This window comes from Chelonoidis abingdonii, chromosome 19 (genome assembly GCF_003597395.2).
Source record: "Chelonoidis abingdonii isolate Lonesome George chromosome 19, CheloAbing_2.0, whole genome shotgun sequence".
Classification (NCBI taxonomy): Eukaryota; Metazoa; Chordata; order Testudines; family Testudinidae; genus Chelonoidis; species Chelonoidis abingdonii.
Window position 1 is genome coordinate 18,656,175 of NC_133787.1, and position 20,826 is coordinate 18,677,000.

General features: G+C 42.7%; 2 protein-coding genes across 2 annotated transcripts in view; one reads left to right on the top strand and one right to left on the bottom strand.

The window, feature by feature from the left end:
- The window catches only part of GPT2 (glutamic--pyruvic transaminase 2), a 39,620-nt gene extending 29,186 nt beyond the window's left edge, over positions 1-10,434 (bottom strand). Inside the window, exons 1-2 of the mRNA XM_032778088.2 lie at positions 10,144-10,434; positions 9,681-10,046 (exon numbers count right to left, since the gene is read on the bottom strand). Of these exons, the coding sequence (XP_032633979.1) occupies positions 9,681-10,046; positions 10,144-10,179 (402 nt within the window). The 5' untranslated portion in view covers positions 10,180-10,434. The remainder of the gene's footprint in view (positions 1-9,680; positions 10,047-10,143) is intronic.
- The window catches only part of VPS35 (VPS35 retromer complex component), a 252,384-nt gene that overhangs the window by 35,950 nt on the left and 195,608 nt on the right, over positions 1-20,826 (top strand). The gene's annotated exons all lie outside the window — the stretch shown is intronic.

Below are 20,826 nucleotides of genomic sequence, written 5' to 3' on the forward strand. Positions count from 1 at the left end.
CAAGTATCAGAGGGGTAGGTGTGTTAGTCTGGATCTGTAAAAAGCAACCAAGATTCCTATATGGCAGTGTTTATCAGGGCATGTTGTAATTACCCTTGAAAAATAAATTAGAAGTTTTGGGGATTTTAAAAAAAAGTTGCATCTGCTTCTGAAGAATGTTTTTCCACTTAACTATCAAAGCAGAGGAAATAAGTTCTCTGTGCAAATTTTAAAACTAACTGCACACTACATAACATTCTCTTTACTCGTGATTTTACGCAGATAAACATCAAAAAAGTAACGTTTGCCAAAATCATAAAACAATTCAACTTTCTCATCCTAATCTGCATCAGTTTTCACCAGATTACAGAAAGCAAGATTTCACTACTCCAGTGGTCACCAACCCATCCCTCTTGATCGACCGGTCAATCCTAGGGACTCTCCCAATCAATTGCAATCTCCGGCCACCAAAGAACAGTGGGGATGTCTGCCGCTAAGGCAGGCTCCCTGCCTGCCACAGCTCCATGCCACTCTCAGAAGTGGACAGCATGCCTCTGCAGACACATACCCTGGGGGCGGGGCAGCGGCGGCAAGGGTCTCCATGGCACTGCTTCTGCCTGCAAGCACCACCCCCGCAGGCTGGGAATGAGGAACTGTGGCCAATGGGAGCTTTCGGGGTGGTGCCTGCAGAGAGAGGCAGCGCGCAGAGCCATATTCTCCCCGCACCATCCAGGGGCTGGAGGGGTGCTGGCTCCTTCTGGGAGTGGCGTGGGGCCAGGGGAGGCAGGGAGCCTGCCTTAGCCTCGTTGTGCCTCCAACCCAGGTAACTGCTGCCCAGTGGGAGGCCGCATCCCATTGCCCAGCCTTGAGCCCTCTCCCAGAGTCAGTACCCCATATGCCCTCCTGCACCTGACCCCCTCTCAGAGCCAGGACCCCATATCTGCTCATGCACTCCAACCCCTTGCCCCAGCCCTGTCACCCCTCCTAGAGCCAGCACCCCACAACCGTTCCTGCCTCCCAACGCTCTGCCCCAGCCCAGAGCCCCTTCCTGAACCCAAACACCCTCCCAGTGCTTGCACTCCTCACTCCCATCCTCTACCCCAAGCTCCTGCCCCAACCCTGAGCCCCCTCCTAGAGTCAGCACCCCAAACCCCCTCTTGCATCCTAATCTGCTGCCCCAGCCTGATGAAAGTGAGTGACAGTGGGAGAGAGCGAGCAACAGAAAGAGGGAGGGGTGGAGTGAGCAAGGTAGATTCTTGGTTGCCCTTAGATTCAAAATGATCGTGAGCATAAAAAGGCTGGAGACCACTGCACTACTGTGTTTTCCTATTACATAACATGAGCAGGCAAATGAGGAAGAACAGTTCTGACTGTCTTAATGAGGTCAACAGCTATCTCCTGGGAGATGTTTTTCTACCACTTTCTCCCCCTGCTCAGGACATATTAGGCTAAACATCAATTTTCATATTAAATTAGCCATCCTGTGTTTGAGTGTGATTAATAAATCATGTCAGTGTTGGTTCTTCCTGAATGTCAAATCATATTTCTACATGTCAGTGTCTAAACTGTTTGGTTTTGTACTTTTCCCTAGCTCCAGGACACTGTCAACTCACATTTAGCCTTAAATTAAGTTAGTAAGCCAGAAGAGATGTTTCCATACAATTTTAAAACCTCAAAAAGGAAAAAAAAAAAAAAAAAAAGTTACCAAACAGTCACACCAGTATTTTTAACCCAAACATTACAGCACATGAAACCTGAAATTAGGACTATTAAAGTGAAAGTTAATTTATTACTGCCATTGTCCAAACAGAGGTAAGTGCAGAAAGTAAACCAATGGCTTAAATAGTGAAGAGTAAAATGAACATAGAATTTTCACTTGAACCAAAATAAGTTGTTACTGACAACATGAATAAAGAAAATCATTTGTATACAACCTGTGACTTAATTTGACAGTTTCACTTTAGAAGATACTATTGTCAGATTGTATTTTTCAATTCTGACCTGCAGATCTTACCCCTCAAACATATTTCAATCTCCAGGCCCATTCAGTTCTTTGCCTACCACAGGGGTGGGGAACTCATTTTCTATCAGGGGCCACTGACCCACAGAAAAAAAATCAGTTGGGAGCCACACAGCCTCGTGGGGGGGCAGTGGGGGCAAAGGCTTGGTGCTTCGTCCCCACAGCTGGGCAAGCAGGTGCTTCCAGCTCCAGCCCCGCGGGGAGGGCGGGGGGGGGGAAGGAGGCGTGGAGGTTCAGGGATTCCCTTAGGCTCTGGGATAGGGCAATGGGAGCTGCGGAGCCGGCGGTGGGGGAAGCACGCGGAGCTTCCCTGATCACCCCTCCACGTAGGGGCTGCAGAGACATACTGGCAAGCCAGCACTCCAGCCTGGCGGGGTGACGGTGGGGCAAGGCTTGGGGCTTTCAGTCCATGGCGCAGAGACTTGCCGCGGGGCGGACAAAATGAAGCTGCAGGGCAGATGCAGACTGCGGGCCAGAGTTTCTCCACCCCTGGCCTACAGTCACTACCAATCCAAACCAGCAGCCCACAGGCGAAAAGCTTTAGGACCCATTACCAACCTCTTGAGCCATGTGGTCCCCATCCCAAACTTTGTTGTTAATCAAGCATGATTGGGAACAGGAGCAGGGAAGAAGAAAGGTTGCAAGTGATGCCTATTCAATCATTAAAAAGAGAATATTTTTCTCTTCAGCCCCTTTGATACATTACCATTAAGGTACAATACAGATGAAACCTGGAGTTTTTTCATAATCACTCTTCAAAATTATAAATTAAAGGGAACATATTCTGTGGACTCTTAAGAGATTATGACTTAAAATGTTTTTCATTCATCAGACACTAAAACAAGAATCGGCAACCTTTGGCATGAGGCTCGCCAGGGTAAGCACCCTGGCGGGCTGGGCCGGTTTGTTTACTCGCTGCATCCGCAGGTTTGGCCGATCGCGGCTCCCACTGGCCACAGTTCGCCGCTCCAGGCCAATAGTGGCAGCGGGAAGCAGCACAGGGCGAGGGATGTACCGGCTGCCACTTCCCGCCACCTCCATTGGCCTGGAGCAGCGAACCGTGGCCAGTGGGAGCCGCGATCGGCCAAACCTGCAGACCCAGCAGGTAAACAAACTGGCCCAGCCCACCAGGATGCTTACCTTGGTGGACTGCGTGCCAAATTTTGCCAATCCCTGTACTAAAATGTTACTGCTTTTGCACAATTAACAGAATAGCAGTGATGTTGGGTTAATGGTAGAAATCCCATTCTGAAAACCAATGTATATAGGCTTAGGTATGATAACTTACATTTCAGTAGCTAAAATAAGAGAGAAGTTTAAACAAATAACAAGATGGTGAATTCATGAGAAAGAATCAGTGGATGACATGAGCAGAGGAGGGAAGTTCGTACTTAATTCCAGAACTGAAATAATATTTTTAATGACTATTCAAAGTTTACAAAGGGGCACTGAAATGTTGTCTAAACTAGGGGGAATGTATTTGAGGCTAGAGGACGCGCTCTGGCAATTGCTGGGAGATGACAATAAAACAGCATTAAAATAGAGTTCACTGCATTGGGTGCTTCGAATAAGATGGGACACTGCTGTCTCCTTAAAGGTGAGTGACTGCAGACCCTACTGTGAAGTTCAATGGGATAAACTTTAGTCACCCTGGTCTGAAAATGCTTCCTACATATATTGCAAATAAGAGTTCTGGGGTGGTGGCAGTGATGAAACTATCTCAGCATTGGGAGTATTTTGAGCGCAATCCCTCAGAATACAATGGTGATTTGTATTAAATTAACTTTTGTAACAACAGAGCAAAGAAAATTCCATTCGAAGAATGCGTTGATCTGAAAAGTAGGAGAGGTCAACAATGAGCATGCATTTCTACAACAAATATTTTGCTCTTCAATATATTGTTTAATTTAAAAATATGACCATCATCCATCTTATTTAAAAAAAATTAATTTCCAAACCAGCACTAAAAAGGGTCAACAAAAAAGAATTCCCCTACCCTGCCTCTTCCAATCACTATACCACCACCACGTGCTGCTTAGTCTTCTCTTTGGCAAAAGCCAAAGTGAACTCTGTACCATGCCTCAAAAGTCAGCAATTTCCAGAAGCTGGGAGAAGCAAATTGTAGATGTTGAAGGCCCTTCCCCTGAAAGCACATTACCTCCAGCTGTTCTGAAATTCAAACCTACCATAGCAACTACTACCAGAAGAAGCACAGCTAGTCTCAGCTAGGGAAAGGGTCTACATTGTAGCCAAGACCCAAAGCATGGAAATTTTATCTTGCAGTTGGTCAGAAAGTTAAGTTTTTCCCTGTGGAAAATTTTGGTCAAAATCTGAAAAATTTCTATTTGAAAATGCCACTGCAATGTCTCATGAGAGCTACATTTCATGTGCCTCATGACCCACTTCTTTTCTATGGCCGAGTCCTCCTGTCTGGACCACATTTCCCATGATGCAACACAGTCTTCTCCTGCTTGCTAAGCCACCATGGTGCATCACTGGAGACACAGCCCAGCTGGGGAGCCCAGACCATAGAAAACTGGGGCATAAGTCACCCAGACTACAACACTCATGAGACACTGTGGTGGCATCTCTAAATAAAAATTCAGATTTCAGCCAAAGTTTTTGGGGTGTTTCGTTTTTAAACAAAAGTCAAAATCTTTTGCAGAAAGCTGACACTTCTTGCAACAAGAAAATTCATTTAGTCAAAAAACAAATTAACATTTCAGCCAGACCATTTTCTATAGATTAAAAGCTTGATTTTTTTACATTGGTGTAAGCTGGAATCCAGGGAAATTCATGCAGTTCACATAGAATGTGCTCCACCTGCACAACTAAGTAAGCAATCTTATTCTTTTCTAGCTGGAGATTCAAAGTGGTCTTCAGGATTAGACCCGCATACATTACATTGCAAGAGAAACTCAAAAAATTAAGACCAATCCAATGTCTAAAATAGGAGTTCAAGAAAAAACATTTCCTTAAATTATCAAAAATAGTCAAAACCTCTTCAGTCAAGAAGTGAGGAAGAAAAACTGTGTGTAACCCTGAAATGAAAGAATGATACTGCAAAATGGCTACCATGTCAGAAAAATACAATAAAATGACAAAGACACCAGGATAAATCTCCCAAACCACAGTGGACACCTATCCCGGACACACTGCCTGTGGGAGAGGTTTTTTATTTTATATTTTGGTAATGCGTTCAGCTTGACATGCCAATTTGAAACGTAATTGTACTGAAAAAAATTAATGACACTGTTGGTCACTTCTTAATAACTATGGCACAGTTTATATTAGACAGAGAGAGTTTCAACCTCTTATGCAAAAGAAGATGGGGGGAAAAGGCAACTCTGAACACATCCACTTCCTAAGAATGAGGAGCACTCATGAATATGGAGGTGCCTGTGAGTTATGAACCTCACGGAAAAGGGGTTGGCATCCCTTCTCAACAGAGAGAAGGTGAAGACACTCCATCTGCCACACCTCCAAGTTTCTTCTCCCCACCCATCAGCATCACTTCTGTCTGCAGTGGGAATCAGCCATGCTCCTTCTCAGCCATGTCTCTAAACCTGCAAAAGGCCAGACCACGCACTGTGGTTTTTGTGGAAAGGAAACAGAACTGAGAGTCATCCAGTCACATACTGATGACAAAGCAGCCAAATATAGACTTAGAGTAGGCATCTGATGATATAAGATATTTCAACTATAAATTATGGTACTCGGATTTTATCATTCTGTTCACAGAGCACCACCCACTGCTTGTATAGAACAGCATTCTACTAGCTGGGGTTTTGTTTAAGGAACAGATGTTCAAAGTGCATAATTTGCCTGTCAGAATGCTGTTAAGGATTCAAGGCAAGAAGGAGTGAACAACTTGAGCACAACAGCAAGAGAGGAAAGTGTTGACTGCAGCTGCTTTTGCATATTTAGGTGGATCACAAAGTTCTTTGCAGATACACTTACTCAGCTTTCTCACATCTCCTCCTCCCCCTTTCCATTAGGCACTAGTTGTCTCAGTAAACTATGTTTGCTTTATCTGTCTTCAGCCTGTGCATAGTCACGTGGACCTAAATATAGATGGCCACTGATAATATTTCATTGTGCTGTTTTGAGAAAGAAAAACTTGTTTTTCACATGGAAAAATCTGCCACATAAGCAGAAGCCAAACAGCTGAAAATTGCATTTAGCAGTGACTTTTTCTTAAGTTAACAAGGGGCTTTCAAAAGGTTACCCCCTTTAGCAAGTGAGGTAGCTTGTGTATCATGCATGCATATGTTTACAGAGAGAAGTACGAGAAGAACTGGGAAAATATATTCATTTGTTTTCCAGGTAACATAAAAAGGCTTTTCCCAACCATAATCAAGGTAGGAGACGACATTAGTTAGCAAAACAAACATATAGTCACTGAATATGCTGGAACTGTTTATATTTTATTCCTAAAACCATAGATAGCACAGAGTTCCATTGTATGACAGAGTGACGGTGACAATCCTGCAAGTGAGTTTTAGAGGCCAATCTCCAAGAAATGTTTTGAAATGTAATGCATGAGAGAGATAGCACAGAGGGAGCAAACTCCGTAAGAGGCAGAGAAATCATCCCTTAAATTTAGGTGTGAAATTAAAAACAAACAAACAAATAAATAAAACCATAGTTTTAGGACCTCCCCTCGAGCTCTCTCCAGGACATGACTTAAAGATGGAGTTTACATTTAAAGGGGCTTTTAAAAAGTTTCTTTTTAGCATTACTGAATTACATTCAAAAAAATAATTTGTGCAAAGCTCAACCTCTCTGAATCCAAATCATCCATCATCTGAATAATGACAAAAGAGAACCAAATGATGTGGAAAGGCAAAACCTGTGGTCATTTGTTGCATTTAGCCCATCTATAGTTTTCTTCTATACACATTTGCCAGTCAGTCTTCACATGGCCCCTCACTAAGATCCTCCACAAACCAAAACCAGAGGTAATATCTTTTATTGGACCAACTTCTGCTCAAGGAAAGGACAAGCTTTTGAGCTACTCATAACTTTTCCTCAGGTTTGGAATTATATATGTTATAGATTATAAAAGTCTGTCCACATTGATCAGGAAAGTTGTGGTGTAAACACTGATAGTAACAATGCCTAAATCATTAAAATGTTTTTTTAACATTAGTAAGGGTTCTACAGATGAGGAATCTGAGGCCAAGGTGTTAAGGCCAAAATTTTCAAAAGCAATGACTGATTTTAGTACCTAACTTTGAACACTCTGGGCCCAGTCTTCAGACATGCTAAAGATCCACAACTCCCAAATGTAGGTGCTCAATATTCCAAAAAACAGGCCCAAGGTCTCATGTTGGGCACATTTAAAATAAATGAATAAATAAAATACACAAATATGGAGCCACACAACCTCAGTGACCATTTTAGAAAAGGTGAGTCTAAGGCTATTACTGCACTAGAGAGCTTACCTTGGTGAAGCTGTGTCGCTGTAAGCTCTCTAATGTCGTTGCTCTAAGCCCATAGGAGAGAGCTCCCCGGTTCGCTTAACTACTTAAACCCCTGTGAGCAGCGGTAGCTGAAGCTCTCCCACCGACACAGCACTGTCCACACTAGCACTTATGTTGGTGTAACTTATGTTCCTCACAGGGTTGGTTTACTCCAGGGGTCGGCAACCTTTGAGAAATGATGTGCCAAGTCTTCATTAATTTAAGGTTTCAGTGCCAGTAATACATTTTACATTTACAGGGACCCCCAGATCGGCACTGCAGGCAGCAGACGGAACCCCAGACCCACAGACTGAGCCACTCAGACTGAGCCGTTCAGCCCGCTGCCAGTCTGGGGTTCCATCCGCCTGCTCCTGCCAGCCAGGGTATCGGCCGCCAGCCCTGCTCAGCCCACTGCCGGTAGGGTCAGCTGCTGGGACCCCGGCTGGCAAGGGCCAGCTGATGGAGCCCCAGACCAGCAGTGCGGGCGGCAGACAGAACCCCAGACCGGCAGCAGGCTGAGCTGCTCAGCCCGTTGCCAGTCTGGGGTCCCAGCTGCCAGCCCAGCTCAACCTGGTGCCAGCCTGGGGTTCTGTTCATCCAGGCAGGCAGTGGACTGAGCGGGCCAGCGGTCTGGACCCCAGCTGGCAGCAGAGTCCCACTAAAAATCAGCTTGCGTGACGCCTTTGGCATGCGTGCCGCAGATTGCCGACCCTTGGTTTACTCAGACCCCTGAGCGACAAATTATTCTGACGTAAACTGTAGTGTAGACACAGCCTTAATGACTTCAGCTTGAAAAAAAATAAGGGAGTAACAGGGACCTGAAGTATTCAAAACCATGATGGGCATAGTGGATGTGGTTAAGATCTTTTCAGTTCTAGAGATAATACATGTTTCAGAAATATTCCCGATATTTAAAATTGGGAACACAACTTAAACACATAGGAGCTTTTGTGGGCTATGCTCAAATAAATTTGTTAGTCTCTAAGGTGCCACAAGTACTCGTGTTCTTTTTGCAGATACAGACTAACATGGCTGCTACTCTGAAACTTAAACATACAGAAGCTCTAAATCAGAGTGAATATTTTAAATGCACTCACTGTATAGGGAAAACTGATCACTCCCCTTTTTAGCCCATAACAGCTTCTGCCCTAATAAATTTGTTAGTCTCTAAGGTGCCACAATTACTCCTCATTGTTTTCACCTTTTTGCGTAAACACAAAGAGGCACTGGATTACACCGAAGAGTGTTAGAGGGCCAAGGCAGAAAAAGAAAAGTAAATACTGCTTTCACTGTGTATATTTCAGCTGACCTGTGCAATGAGGCAGGAGACAGTAACAAGGTATTGGAGAGAGCAGTTGTTTATTGTCTTTTTCCTCTTCCACCTCCTAAGAGGCCTGACTAGTTTTATAACTATTAACAACATTTCTTGTACACATGGTGCTATACTACATCAAATCAAGATTTTAAAAGGACAGGGACAGTTAACTGAGTTGGGGGGAGGGGAGTATTGATATTATTTATTTCTACTGTGCTAGCATCCCTGTCAGCAGTCAGGATGAGGGCTATATTACTCTAGATATTGTGAAGTTGCATAAAATGACAAGACATTTCCCACAAAATCCATTAACAAAAACGGGTGATCACAATATATGGTTTCACTCAGCACCCTGACTCAACTGCAAAAATAATAATGATAAAGAAGTGGTAAGGGGAGAAAATTAGTTAAGTTTTATTGTAAGAGTCTAACAAAGGTAATAAAATTGTTTTAAGTATTAATTTTTAACCTGACTATCCATTTAGATAGAACTTCACAGCACCCCAACTTCACCATGTCAAAGCCTTATCTAGAAGCGGTTACATTTCCTGAAACTTTAGGGGAAGCAAGCGTCAGGGAAGGGAGAGGCTTGAGAAAGCGCAGGCTGTGTCTGATATTTATTATGACGTCTTCTTTTGCTAATTCTGCCGCTGATTATCAACGTGCAGGAGGGGACAGGCAGGAACGTGCCTTCCCTCCTGGGTTTCCTCAGCCCCAATCAGGAACCGCTGCAGCGGAGGAGTGGCCAGGGGCTGGCCCAGCACGGCCCCCGGCACAAAGAGAGCAACACCTGACCAAGTGACTGGAAGAACAAAAGGGGTCGCCCATCTCCCTCTGGCCGGCACCCAGGACTGTAGGGAAGTGGTCTCGGAATCAGCCCGAGCGCTCACCCTCGCCTCACCTTCCGCAGCTCCTTCTCGATCTCGCCAGCTTTCAGGACAATGGGGCCCCTCACGGCGTATTCTACCGCTTTCACCTGGGGGTTCATGGACTCCAGCGTCAGGATTTTCTCCCTGCTCGTCTTCTCGTTGATTTTCACTGCAGAGGCCTCAGCAGTGCTGTTCCAACGTACGAGTCCTTCTCTCCGCGGGCGAGTACGCTGGGTAAAGCGCTGCTGGTGCTGTTTCCCCTCCACTAGCGAGGCAATGCATCGCAAAGACACGTCTCTCCTTCCATTCCTGCAGGACCCTGGCCCTTTACAGCCCGGGCTTGCCGCAGTTTGCTTGGCAAGCACTGCAAACCGATGCATGTTCCTGGCGGGTAGCCGCTTTCAAATAATAATAAATTATTTTTACAAATTGGAAATATTAAAAAATCTACACAAATAAAAGGTGGAACCAGAAGCGATAGACAGGCACACTTACAAGTGCATACTCAGTTCTCTGCAGTCTCCCCCACATTCAGATTCTTGAAACTTAACTGCAATAAACACACAACTGATCTTGCAATGCTACCACGTTATCATTAAATCCCACCATTGCAATAGCTTAGCGTTGGGGGGAAAATTAAAAGCAAAAGGGATCTCTGCATTAATATATTGTCCCGGGAAAAGCCATTTAGCCCAGACCTGCAAACCAACACACACTCGAGCCTCTGCTACTAGTAGCCCGCTTTCCCATGCAAAAGTAACAGAGCTTGCACCAGCCAGACCACCAGTCGCGCTGGTTGGTGGGATTTGTAGTTCTTGCAAACGCTTCACAGCGCCTGCCCACAGCATCAGGTGATGAGGCAGCAAACTATCATACCCAGAGTTCCCTCAAAGCACTACTGGGTACGTCATGTATCTTCGTTGTGTCGGCTGTAGGCTGAAAAGGGAGGTGGAGGGAGCCGATGCACGTTAAAGATGCCGTAGGGTATCAAATAAAGGTGGCAACTGCCGAATAAATAATGGAGCGATTTCCCTCCTGCCCCTCGTTAGAGAGGAAAAAAACAACATAGATATCTGGTATCCTCTATGAGAGCTGGCACTAGCAGCAGGTTTGGAGGCTGGTGAGAGTCTTTGCTGCATCATCCTGGAATTAGGACCGAGTAAGGCAGCAGTTTAAAAGGACGCTTACATTTTAGAAACTCTGTTACTTTGCATTTGTCATCTGAAAGTCTCAAAGCCCGTTACAGATGTTCGTTAAACTACACAGACATTTGGGGTAATAGTGTTATTCCCTGTTCACGGATATGGAAACTGAGATACAGAGGGAAGTTAAAATGCTTTCCCTAGGGTTACAAAGCAAGTCTGGCTCCCAAAACCCCACTTAAAGTATTAGATTATACTCCTTTTGTTTCAGGTTTTTTTTTTTGTGGGAGTATTCTGATTTAGCCTATTAGAAACGTTTCGATATATCTTCTCTGCTGATTTGTGTCCCTGTCCGTTTGGCAAAAAACATATCCCTTCTCTCCTGCCTTTGCTTCCTGTCTCCTTGGCATTTCAATTTGAACTTGACTTTCTAGTTTATTTCTTGTTTCATCTATATATCACCCCAGCTGTCGGGTTCTGATGATGATTAGCCAGTTCACAGGTTGAATGGACGTTAAATTACAATAAGTGCTCAAGGAAACAGTAGCAATTTCTGGCACTCATTTTACCATTCCAGCATATTCTCCTAGACTAGCAGCTCCCCCTCTCTCAGAAAATAAAAGAGTCTCTCTCTTTCTCCTTATTCTTATTAGCTGATGGGAAGGGGAAGGCTCTTTTCTTCTTTTGGGGAGGTCCATTCCTATTTTCATTAAAAACGGCTGGAGTTTGGCCACTTACCTCAGGGGGACTAGGAGCAAGAGCGGGAAAGAGAGCTTTGAAGAGAGAGGTGGACAGGTACATGTGGTCTCTTTGGTCCCTCTCCAAGCTATTATAGGGGAGGAGGCCCTTTCTCATTTGTCCTGGCTCAGAGATAGGGACTGCTTTCTTCTTTCCAAGCTGATGCATAGAAGGAAAGCTGCTGGGGAAGAGAGGGCATTTTCTGTTTTAGCTCCACTTGCTCTCCCTGTCCCATAGGATAGACATGCTTGTTGGTTCATTCTCTCTTTGTCCACATCACCAAGGCTATTAGTCTTCTGTGCAGTATAATGTTGTAAGCTCTAAATTTGTTTTGGTTCCTTCTTTATGTGCTGCAAAGACTCTCCTGGTATTTTTACTCTCTTCCTTGAGATGCTTATTACATCCCTACAATAAACTCACTCCTCCAACATTCTTTAGCAGTGTTCTTTTGTAAACGTTTTATCTTTGTTTGTTGTTGTATACTTTCTGTGTTGTTAGGGTTTACAAGCACAGTCCTCCCTTCCCCCCACAAAAACCAAAATCAACAACAAGAGACCCAGGGGAGCACCCTGTGTTAGGAATTCAGGTTCCTGGGAAGAAGGATTTGTTTGGTTGCAGCTCAAATAAACATTCATTTTTTAAGATATTTGCAGCCTGTCTTGTATAGGCTGATGACCTCTTCCATACTGGAGAATGGATTTTAAGACTATGATAATGCTACTTTTTTATTGTTTGAAAGGGGAGAGATCACATTTGAGGCCTGTCAACTTTGACAACATTCCTTTAAAGCAATGACTCACTAACATATCCAAAAATGAACACTTACTGAAGCCTGCTTTTGACTACTAATAAAAAAGATCAAAGTATTAATAGTTTGCTGCTGGATCAATATAACAGTCTAAAATAAAAGGTGTCAAATTGAATTAGAAGGACACTAAGGTCAAATTTGCTTCACAAAAATAAAAGTGATTTAAAATAAGCTTTTCTCAAACAAATAGAAATGTTTAAATTGTTTAAAATGCCAGTAGATGCTTTTAAGAATAAATATTATCCTCTGTGTTTATAACACATGTACTATAGCATTGTAATAGAGCTTGTTAACATTAAATTGAAAATGAATTGTAATTAAATGTAGAGGATATGAAAATGAATAGCTTCATTTTATTCTCAAAGCTGAGAAATGCAAAAAGTAAATGATAAAAAATGAAAGGAATAATGAAAAGATCTTAAAATTCTTTTAGGTGTAATTATATACTTTTTTTATAGTACAGGTAAAAAAGTGATGGTTTTATAATTATGGTTATAAATATACTTTAGTGTACCTTAGGGTGACCAGACAGCAAGTATGAAAAATCAGGACAGGGGTAGGGGGTTATAGGAGCTTATATAAGAAAAAGACCCAAAAATCAGGACTGTCCCTATAAAATCAGGACATCTGGTCACCCTAGTCTACCTATAGTACATCCGTCTTAATGTACTTTTAACTATAAATCTTTTCTCTGAGGGAAGGTGGTGGTGTCTATCAGATAATATGGTTGAAATCCTGGCCCTGCTGATGTTAATGACAAAACTCCATTGACATTAATTGAGTCAGGTGTTCACCCCAAAAGTAAACACTGACTTGCTTTGTGATCTTGGTCAAGTCACTCAGACTCAGTGTATGCATCTGTAAGATGAGGCTAATGGTCATCTCCCCAACAAAGATTATTGTGATGTTCAGTTAATAAATATTTGTAAAATGTTTTGTGATCCCCTACAGCAGGGCAAAATATCTTTATGTAGCTGGTTCTCCATAAAAAGCTCTTTGTCATACAGAACTAAACTACCCATGGCGTACATTCATTACAAGCTCATGATGTATAATTGTGACTGCTTTTTGCAAACTGCTCAACATGTGATCAGATGGCATGACCAACCAGCGGTCTGTGTACTCTGGGAAAATCATATGAACACAAGTTTCCATGATAGAGCACATAGGGGAGCAAGTGGTGTTTAGCAAAGGGAATAAGGGAATCAATGTAAAACTTCCATGTCCTCACTATAGTGGTAAGAGAGAGAATTTGGTTTTCTTGCAGTTACAAGAAGCTAAAGAATAACAGCTTTTAAACTGGTACTGAGATGGAAAGATCAAACAGCAGCGACACATAAATGACTGTATGAAACTGGACACTCAATTCCAAAGAAAAGCCTTGATGTGCAGAATGGCCAGCTACATCTAGCACATACTCTGAAATGATTGACCTCCACCAAATTACTATGAATAGCTGTATAGTTCAAATCACATGCTTATAATAATGGTATATGAATAGTTTAACATTTATGTATGTCATGGGGGCAGAGAAGAGCTGGTGGAGCCTGAAGCCTCAAGTAGAGTGGGCTAGGTGCCATGCTGCCACTGACACCATTGTAAATGCAGTATTGTACAGAAAGATAGACTTTAAGAGATTAGAAATAATGGAGCATAAATGTCAGAACTGGTTACAAAGAAACAAAAGGTAAAACACAAACTAATATCGAACTTAAGCTAAGTGAATTTAAAGCAAAAAGTTTCTTTCACCATATGCTTAGAGCAGTCTGGCAGAATTCTTTCAGCCCGGACTACTCCCCCAGTTCAATGAGCCTTCCTTAGTCTTTCAAATGTTTGTTGATGTCCTGAGTAGAAATGAGGAGAGAGAGGAAATTTAGGGCCTCCTTTCTTCATTTTTATATCTTTTCCTCCTTGTTGAGAATCATCTCCAGCTGGGGTTCAGGTGACAGCAAATCTGTCTGAGAAGATGTAAATTTCTTACTCACACCTTTCTTTCTGCCAAAGAATAGCTGCTTAACTAGGCGATAGTCCATTTGATTTTGTTGACACCTAGCTGACAATGTCAGTTTGCCTTTTGTCCCTCTCTGCCCCCCACCCCCAGTATTTATAAACACACATCATGCACCACAGAATTCAGTGGCAGGAAAACACCCAGCCATATTTATAAACTTACAGCAAGGTCCACACAATTCATAGCAGCAAACAAAGCCCCAGGCCTAGCAGTATTTGTCATTTGCAGCAGGCACAACACAACAGACACCAGCAAGCAAAAAACCCCAAAATACATTATTTAAATTATCCAAGACAGACACTATCTCAAGCCAGCAAGAGAGAATTTTACTGTGGCAGACAATGCAAATGAACCTTTAAAGCCTACCTCAAATACATAGCTCCATGTTGGGCTCTTCTACTAGCCCAGGTGTCTGACTGCTCATATTTAGCAAACAGCTGTTTCACCTTGTACCTCCACCCTGACAGCAGCTTTTCACCTTTTATATCACATATATTATGCAGTACACAACATCCAGCTCTAGCCATTGGGATGTTTTTCTCACTGAGATCTAAGCTAGTGAGTAAATACCACCAGTGTCCCTTCAATCTACCAGAAGCACATTCCACAGTCATTCTGCTCCTACTGAGCTGGAAGTTGAATCTTTCCTTGGCACTGTTCAGATGGCCACTATATGGCTTCATAAGCCAGGGGAGCAAGAGGTAGGCTGTGAATCACTATTAGCATTTCCTTATCATCACTGGTAATCTACTGTTTGGGAATTAATGTCCCTGCATGCAGCTTTCTGAACGGCCCTGTGTTCTTAAAAGCGCAATCATTATGCATTTTTGGAGTATCCCCAATGATCCACTTGCATATGCTTAATCACAGGAAAAATATCTTTTTTGTTGATGTAGCAATTTTGGGCTGGTGCCAAAATAGGGATATGTGTTTTGTTTATTGCCCCATCACAATTTGGGAACCCCACTGGTGCAAATCCATTGGTATTTCTTGCACACTACTGAAACTCACTCTTGCTTGCAGGAGACCATTAATAGTTCTACACAGTTTAATAACAAGGGCCTGTCACAGGGTTTACTACTCAACACTGTGGCACCTCTCTGTGGCCACATCTGCGGATTAGCTCTGGACCAGCCTATGCCTCCTCCTTTGGTTGCTCACCCTGTCTCTCTCTGAATTCAATTCCTCTGTCTTTGTGGCTTGGCCCTATGGTCAGGCCACTGTAGTCTTCCCCTTCTGGAGTATCAAAGTCCCACTGGACGATCTGTCTCAGGCTGTCTTCCATTCCACTGCCCAGATTATTCCACTTCTCCAGTGGCTTGGTAGGGGAATCCAGGACCACCCTCTATGCCAGGTTCTAGACTAGGGAACAGGCTGTGACTAGAAGCCACAGTCTATGCAATCCCAGACTCCATTGCTGTTTCCTTGGGCTGCTTTTTCTCTTTCTTCTCTAGCTCCAGTCCCCACTCTGGGTTACCATCAGAGTTATCTCTGCTCCCTGTGGCTGGTTCACTCTCTTCAGACTCTTGGCAGAATGTATAGTCCAACTGTCCAACACGAGATCCCAGGGCTTACTTTCCCCCTAGCAGGGGTGTGCATGGAATAAAAATGTGACCACTTTTGGAGGGGCACATTCTGTGCCCACCACTGCAGTCCCAGGGCTGAAGGAGCTCGCTCTCCCCCCTCTGGAGGAGCTCTCTGCCCCCGCCAATTATTGGTAGAGCCCATGCCCCTGGCCCCTAGACTTCTTCCTCTTCCTTCTCCTCTCTAGAGGATGACTGCAGAGTTGCTTCTTGTCCTCTAGTTCCTGGTCTTATACTAGCTCAACTTGTCCCTCTCCAGCTGGGTTCATCGTCAGTTGGAACTTATCAACCCTGACTCTTCTCCCAGTGCAGCCTGTCATAGGGTTATTTGCTCCTTTTACCTATGCAAGCCTTGTGTAGGATGGACACTCCATCAGAGGCCCCACACTGTGGATTTTCAAACTGCAAAATGATTTCTTACTATCCAATAACAATCTGGTGCTGGAAGCGTACAGAGTATGACCACCACTTGCTTCTCCTCTGTCAGTTCTGGTGTTGCTGTGATGGAGGGCTGGGACAAACTTGGGGCAGATCCATGAATGTGACCTTTTACATCCAAAAGTTCTGCAGCCACTGCTCGTCATCCCAGACCTGGATTATGTGATTTTACCAGTCAGTGCTTGATTCTTGGGCTCAGAAGCACTGCTCCACCTACTGCAGCTGCTCTGTGAATACCACCAATCTGGAGGGTTTTTTCCCATTACATCCATCAACAAACTGTCCTACAAAAATCCTCTTGTTCCTTCTCGTGATCCTAGTTGTTGCCTGAAGATCTGCAAATATAGAATTATGCATCCTGTATTTGCAGTGTTTATTAGAATAATAGTGAGCTCTGTGGGCTCTTCTAGGTTTTTTTTTAAATGATGCTAAAATTATGGGATGTGGGTTTTATTGGATGGAAAAAATTGAATGCTGGGAACTTGAACTTTAGCTCCCAGAAATCCGTGGGCAAATCCCTATCCCACAAAACACTGCAAAAATGTTCCAAAAGGCATTGTGCCAGATGGCAGTGCATAGCACACAAGGATACCTACCCATAATGCATAGGACTGTACAGCAAGTCAAGTACTCCTGGTGAGTATGCACATTGTCAACACAAGCAGCTGAGTATGCACACACCTGAGTGATATATAAACTTCAGTGGCTGTACACCAACCTAACTCGTGTTGACCAAAGTTTGTAGTGTAGATGTGACCTAAAACTCTTTCATCTCAGGGGTCCACAGGCCCCTCTCTGGACTAAAGAACAGAATTATTTTAGATTGACTAAAGCTGCCGAGAGGAAGTGAAACTGAACTTATTGTATACATGTGTTATGAAAGTTACCTTGGAAATGTAAGGCCTCCATCATTTCCCCTCAGGCAGGGATAACACCCAGAGAGAGGGAGAAACTGCCAGTTTCCAGCTGGAGTGTCTTGCACATAATAAATAATTCTTTCATCTGGAGGGATGAAGTTGAGGTGGGATGGGAAGGGAAAAGGGGCATTTTTTATTTAAACATATACTGTGGTTCTTTTTCCTAATCTGTGGATTAGATAATTTAATTTTTAATTATTAGATTTGTGTTGTTCTTAGTACTTTTACACTTGGAGATTCTGTAGTGTAACAGAGGCTTCTTTTAGTAAATTTCTATATAAAAGCATTCCAATAAATCAAAGGAAGGAAAAACTCTTAGTTCCAAAACACTATTGTGTTCAGATTATATGACATAATAAAAGAGAGACACAAAGAAGAACAGGCAAGGACAAGAAAAGACTTTTCATATGACATTTGAAATGAGATGGAAATAGTGTCATCACTTTTTCGCTTTCTATATCAAGTTATTGTGACGCACATTTCATATGGGTCTCAGTCCATCAAGGTGTTTAGCATTTCCACTGATATGCTGAGTGCCATTAATTCCTATTGAAGACTAAGAGTTCAGAGTACCTCCAAGGATGTGCTTAGTGTCTTTCTAGATGCTGGACTGGGCCCAGGGCTGCTGTCTGAAATAGTGCTAGTATTTGACTTTCAGAGTTTAGAGTTGTCTTCTCCATAGACAGAATCTGCTAGATCATGTATTAAACATATGTACCTCCCTTTGAATGTGAAACAGTTGAATGTATTAAGGGACACACTCATAAAGAGGGAAGAAAGCCAGAAAGTAATGAAAATATTTGAAAACTACATGCATTATTCAGAAGGTCTCAGTAATGAATAATTGCTTAAAGAATGAATACCAGCAGCTTTATGTGGAGTAAGGGAAACATTTTTTGTTTTGTTGGTAACAGTATAGTTGAATTAAACTGAACATTATCAGCATCCTGTTTATAATTCATCAATGCTTTGTTCTAATAGAAATTATATTTTCATAGATTTATATTGATTTATTACTTTTATTCTCCACTAGATAATGTTTCATGCAAGGCAAGACACTACTGTTTTTGTTAAAGACTCTGAAATCTTGTAAGACAAAACAGTTTCTGCTATGTATGAGTGCTATTCATATAAATAAATCAATCTTCTCTCTTGTAACAGAAGCAGCATAAGAGTCCTGGCTCATTGAATTTAATCTTGATTCAGAAACAAAATTCTGAAATTTCTTGTCTGCATAGCATGGATTTGTGTCTGACTACAATCCCAGTTTACAGAAAACATAAACATGACTTTCCTTTCATGCAAGTATGGAGAAAGGCCTACGCTAGTAATGACATGTACAGGCTGAATGTGAATACATTGTGAGAACAGTTAATCTCAGAGACCTGGGCCCAGATCCACAAAGACATTTAGGCACCTAACTTCTAGGTGCATAAATACCTTTGAGAATCTGTGCTTCAACGTACATTCAAGGACAGGAATAATAAGGAATGGGTAGGCAATTCAGGAACTTTATATCAGTACATGAAGCACAGCAGACAGATGCTAGCAAACATGGAAGAGTATGATCTAATAGAGCTGAAACCTGGGAATAATCAAAACCAAGACTTGATAGTTAGTTAATATGGATGGGTAAATGTATTCAGCAATACAGGAAAGGGAAGAGGTGGCAAAGCCATGGCATCTGTCTAAAACAACTTACAAGCAAGGATAATAAATGGATAGGGCACGAGGACGAAAGACTGAGTAAAACTAGAAGCAATAGGAAAGAATAGAAAATCTCTGATAGGGGTCTCTGTTACACCAGCAACCATGTACAAAGTAGGAGGTGAAATTAGTATTACTAATCCCTAAAGGACTGACAGCAACAATGGGGAGATTTCAATTGACCTGACAGCCTGCCTGAATCTGAACTGGATATTTTGGGTATAATGTAAGAGTTTATCACCTAGATTTTCAGCATCAGCATAAAAATTCTGTCTATTCTGTTTTTATATGTAGAATCAAAACTTGTTCAGTGTGACCTAGAATAGCTATGGCACATCCTAATCTCTGTTTTTCTGAGAGCATGTTTTAATCCTAGAAATCAGTCAATTCTGGTCCTGGGTATGTTAACATTTAGAATTTTATAATTTTCTTATGTGATTTTACCTTATACCATACATCTTACAAAATATGAATAGATTCATCAGTTTGTCACTGTCATGTCATGTATCATACCACTCACATAACCAGCTTGACATTGACTTCACTACTTTAAGACTGCTTGCAGATTATGATAGACCCCTTTTAAGCAGTGAAGATACATGAAAAGAGATTACTGGCTCCATGGGACTCTCTCCCTTCCCCTGTGTGGAAGAGGGGCTCAGTTGCCTCCATGGCACCATGTGCGTCTCTTCTCTAGATAATATAAAAGGTTCTCCATGGTTTAGGGACTGTATTGAGGGAAGAGCTGGAGAGCAAAGGAGTGGGATGAGGTGAGGCGCTGGGCAGGCTGGTAACAAGTCAAGAGTCATAGAAGTCATCCCCCTGTCTCCAGCCCCACATGGCCACCCTGAGGCTATATTATCTTTTCTTAAGAGCCCTCAGACAGAGCATTTGTGCTCAGTCCTTGGCAGTGTGGCTCCACAGGAGTCATGCATTCGAGAAGCAGGGACTGGCATGCTGGGTCAAAAGTGGACATGGAAGCACTCTGTTTGGGGGCAGGACAGCAGCTTTCCCTCTCCAAGGGTGGGCAATTTCTTCCCCCAATAGTATATGTGTGAGTGGGAGGAGAGAGAATCTCTCCAAGAGGATCTCCACAGATATTTTCCAGACTCCTCCTGTGGACTTTGTTACAGGAGGTGGCTATCTGGGCCTGTGTTTCAAATAATTGCTAAGGGTGGGGATAGCTCTCTATTTCCTGAGCCATAGTTTGTATTTCATGTTATGTCTTCTTTGTACTAACGAATCAGTATGTGGACTCCCTCAGAATAAACAGGAGAAGGTTACCCAGTAATAAACTGCTTATGAGAGTCAGTATTATATGCCTTGTATTCTGTGTAGCTTTTCATAGGACATATAGTAAATTTTCACAGTCTGCCTTAAAAAGTAAGCACAACCATCTTAAGTCTGTCACTTAGCAGAAATGAAGAACGAACAGTGTCTTTTTAATCTAGTCAGTGGAAAAAACAACCTGTTCTGTCCTGGTAAATGATTAAATACCTCACTCCCTGTATTGATTCCTTTCCACCAGGAACTAAAGGACTGCATCAAGCCAGCTCATCAGTGTATTATTTTAAGTGAGCAATAAACTAGCATTAACAATAAAAGATCAGCTTTTAAAAAGTGTATCCTCCAATGTGCCCCTATGTTTCTGTGCCTGAAGGAAAAGCACAGATAAGATTCCTAGTAAGATCACCTTTATCCTAAGATTTTTTTCAATATCTAGACAACGCAAAGTGAATTAAAGCCAAAATAAGAGATGTAACTCGTAACTCCAAATGTTCTGTGTTGCATTGTGTGCAGAGCCAGCCTTACATGGATTGCCACTCATGTGGAA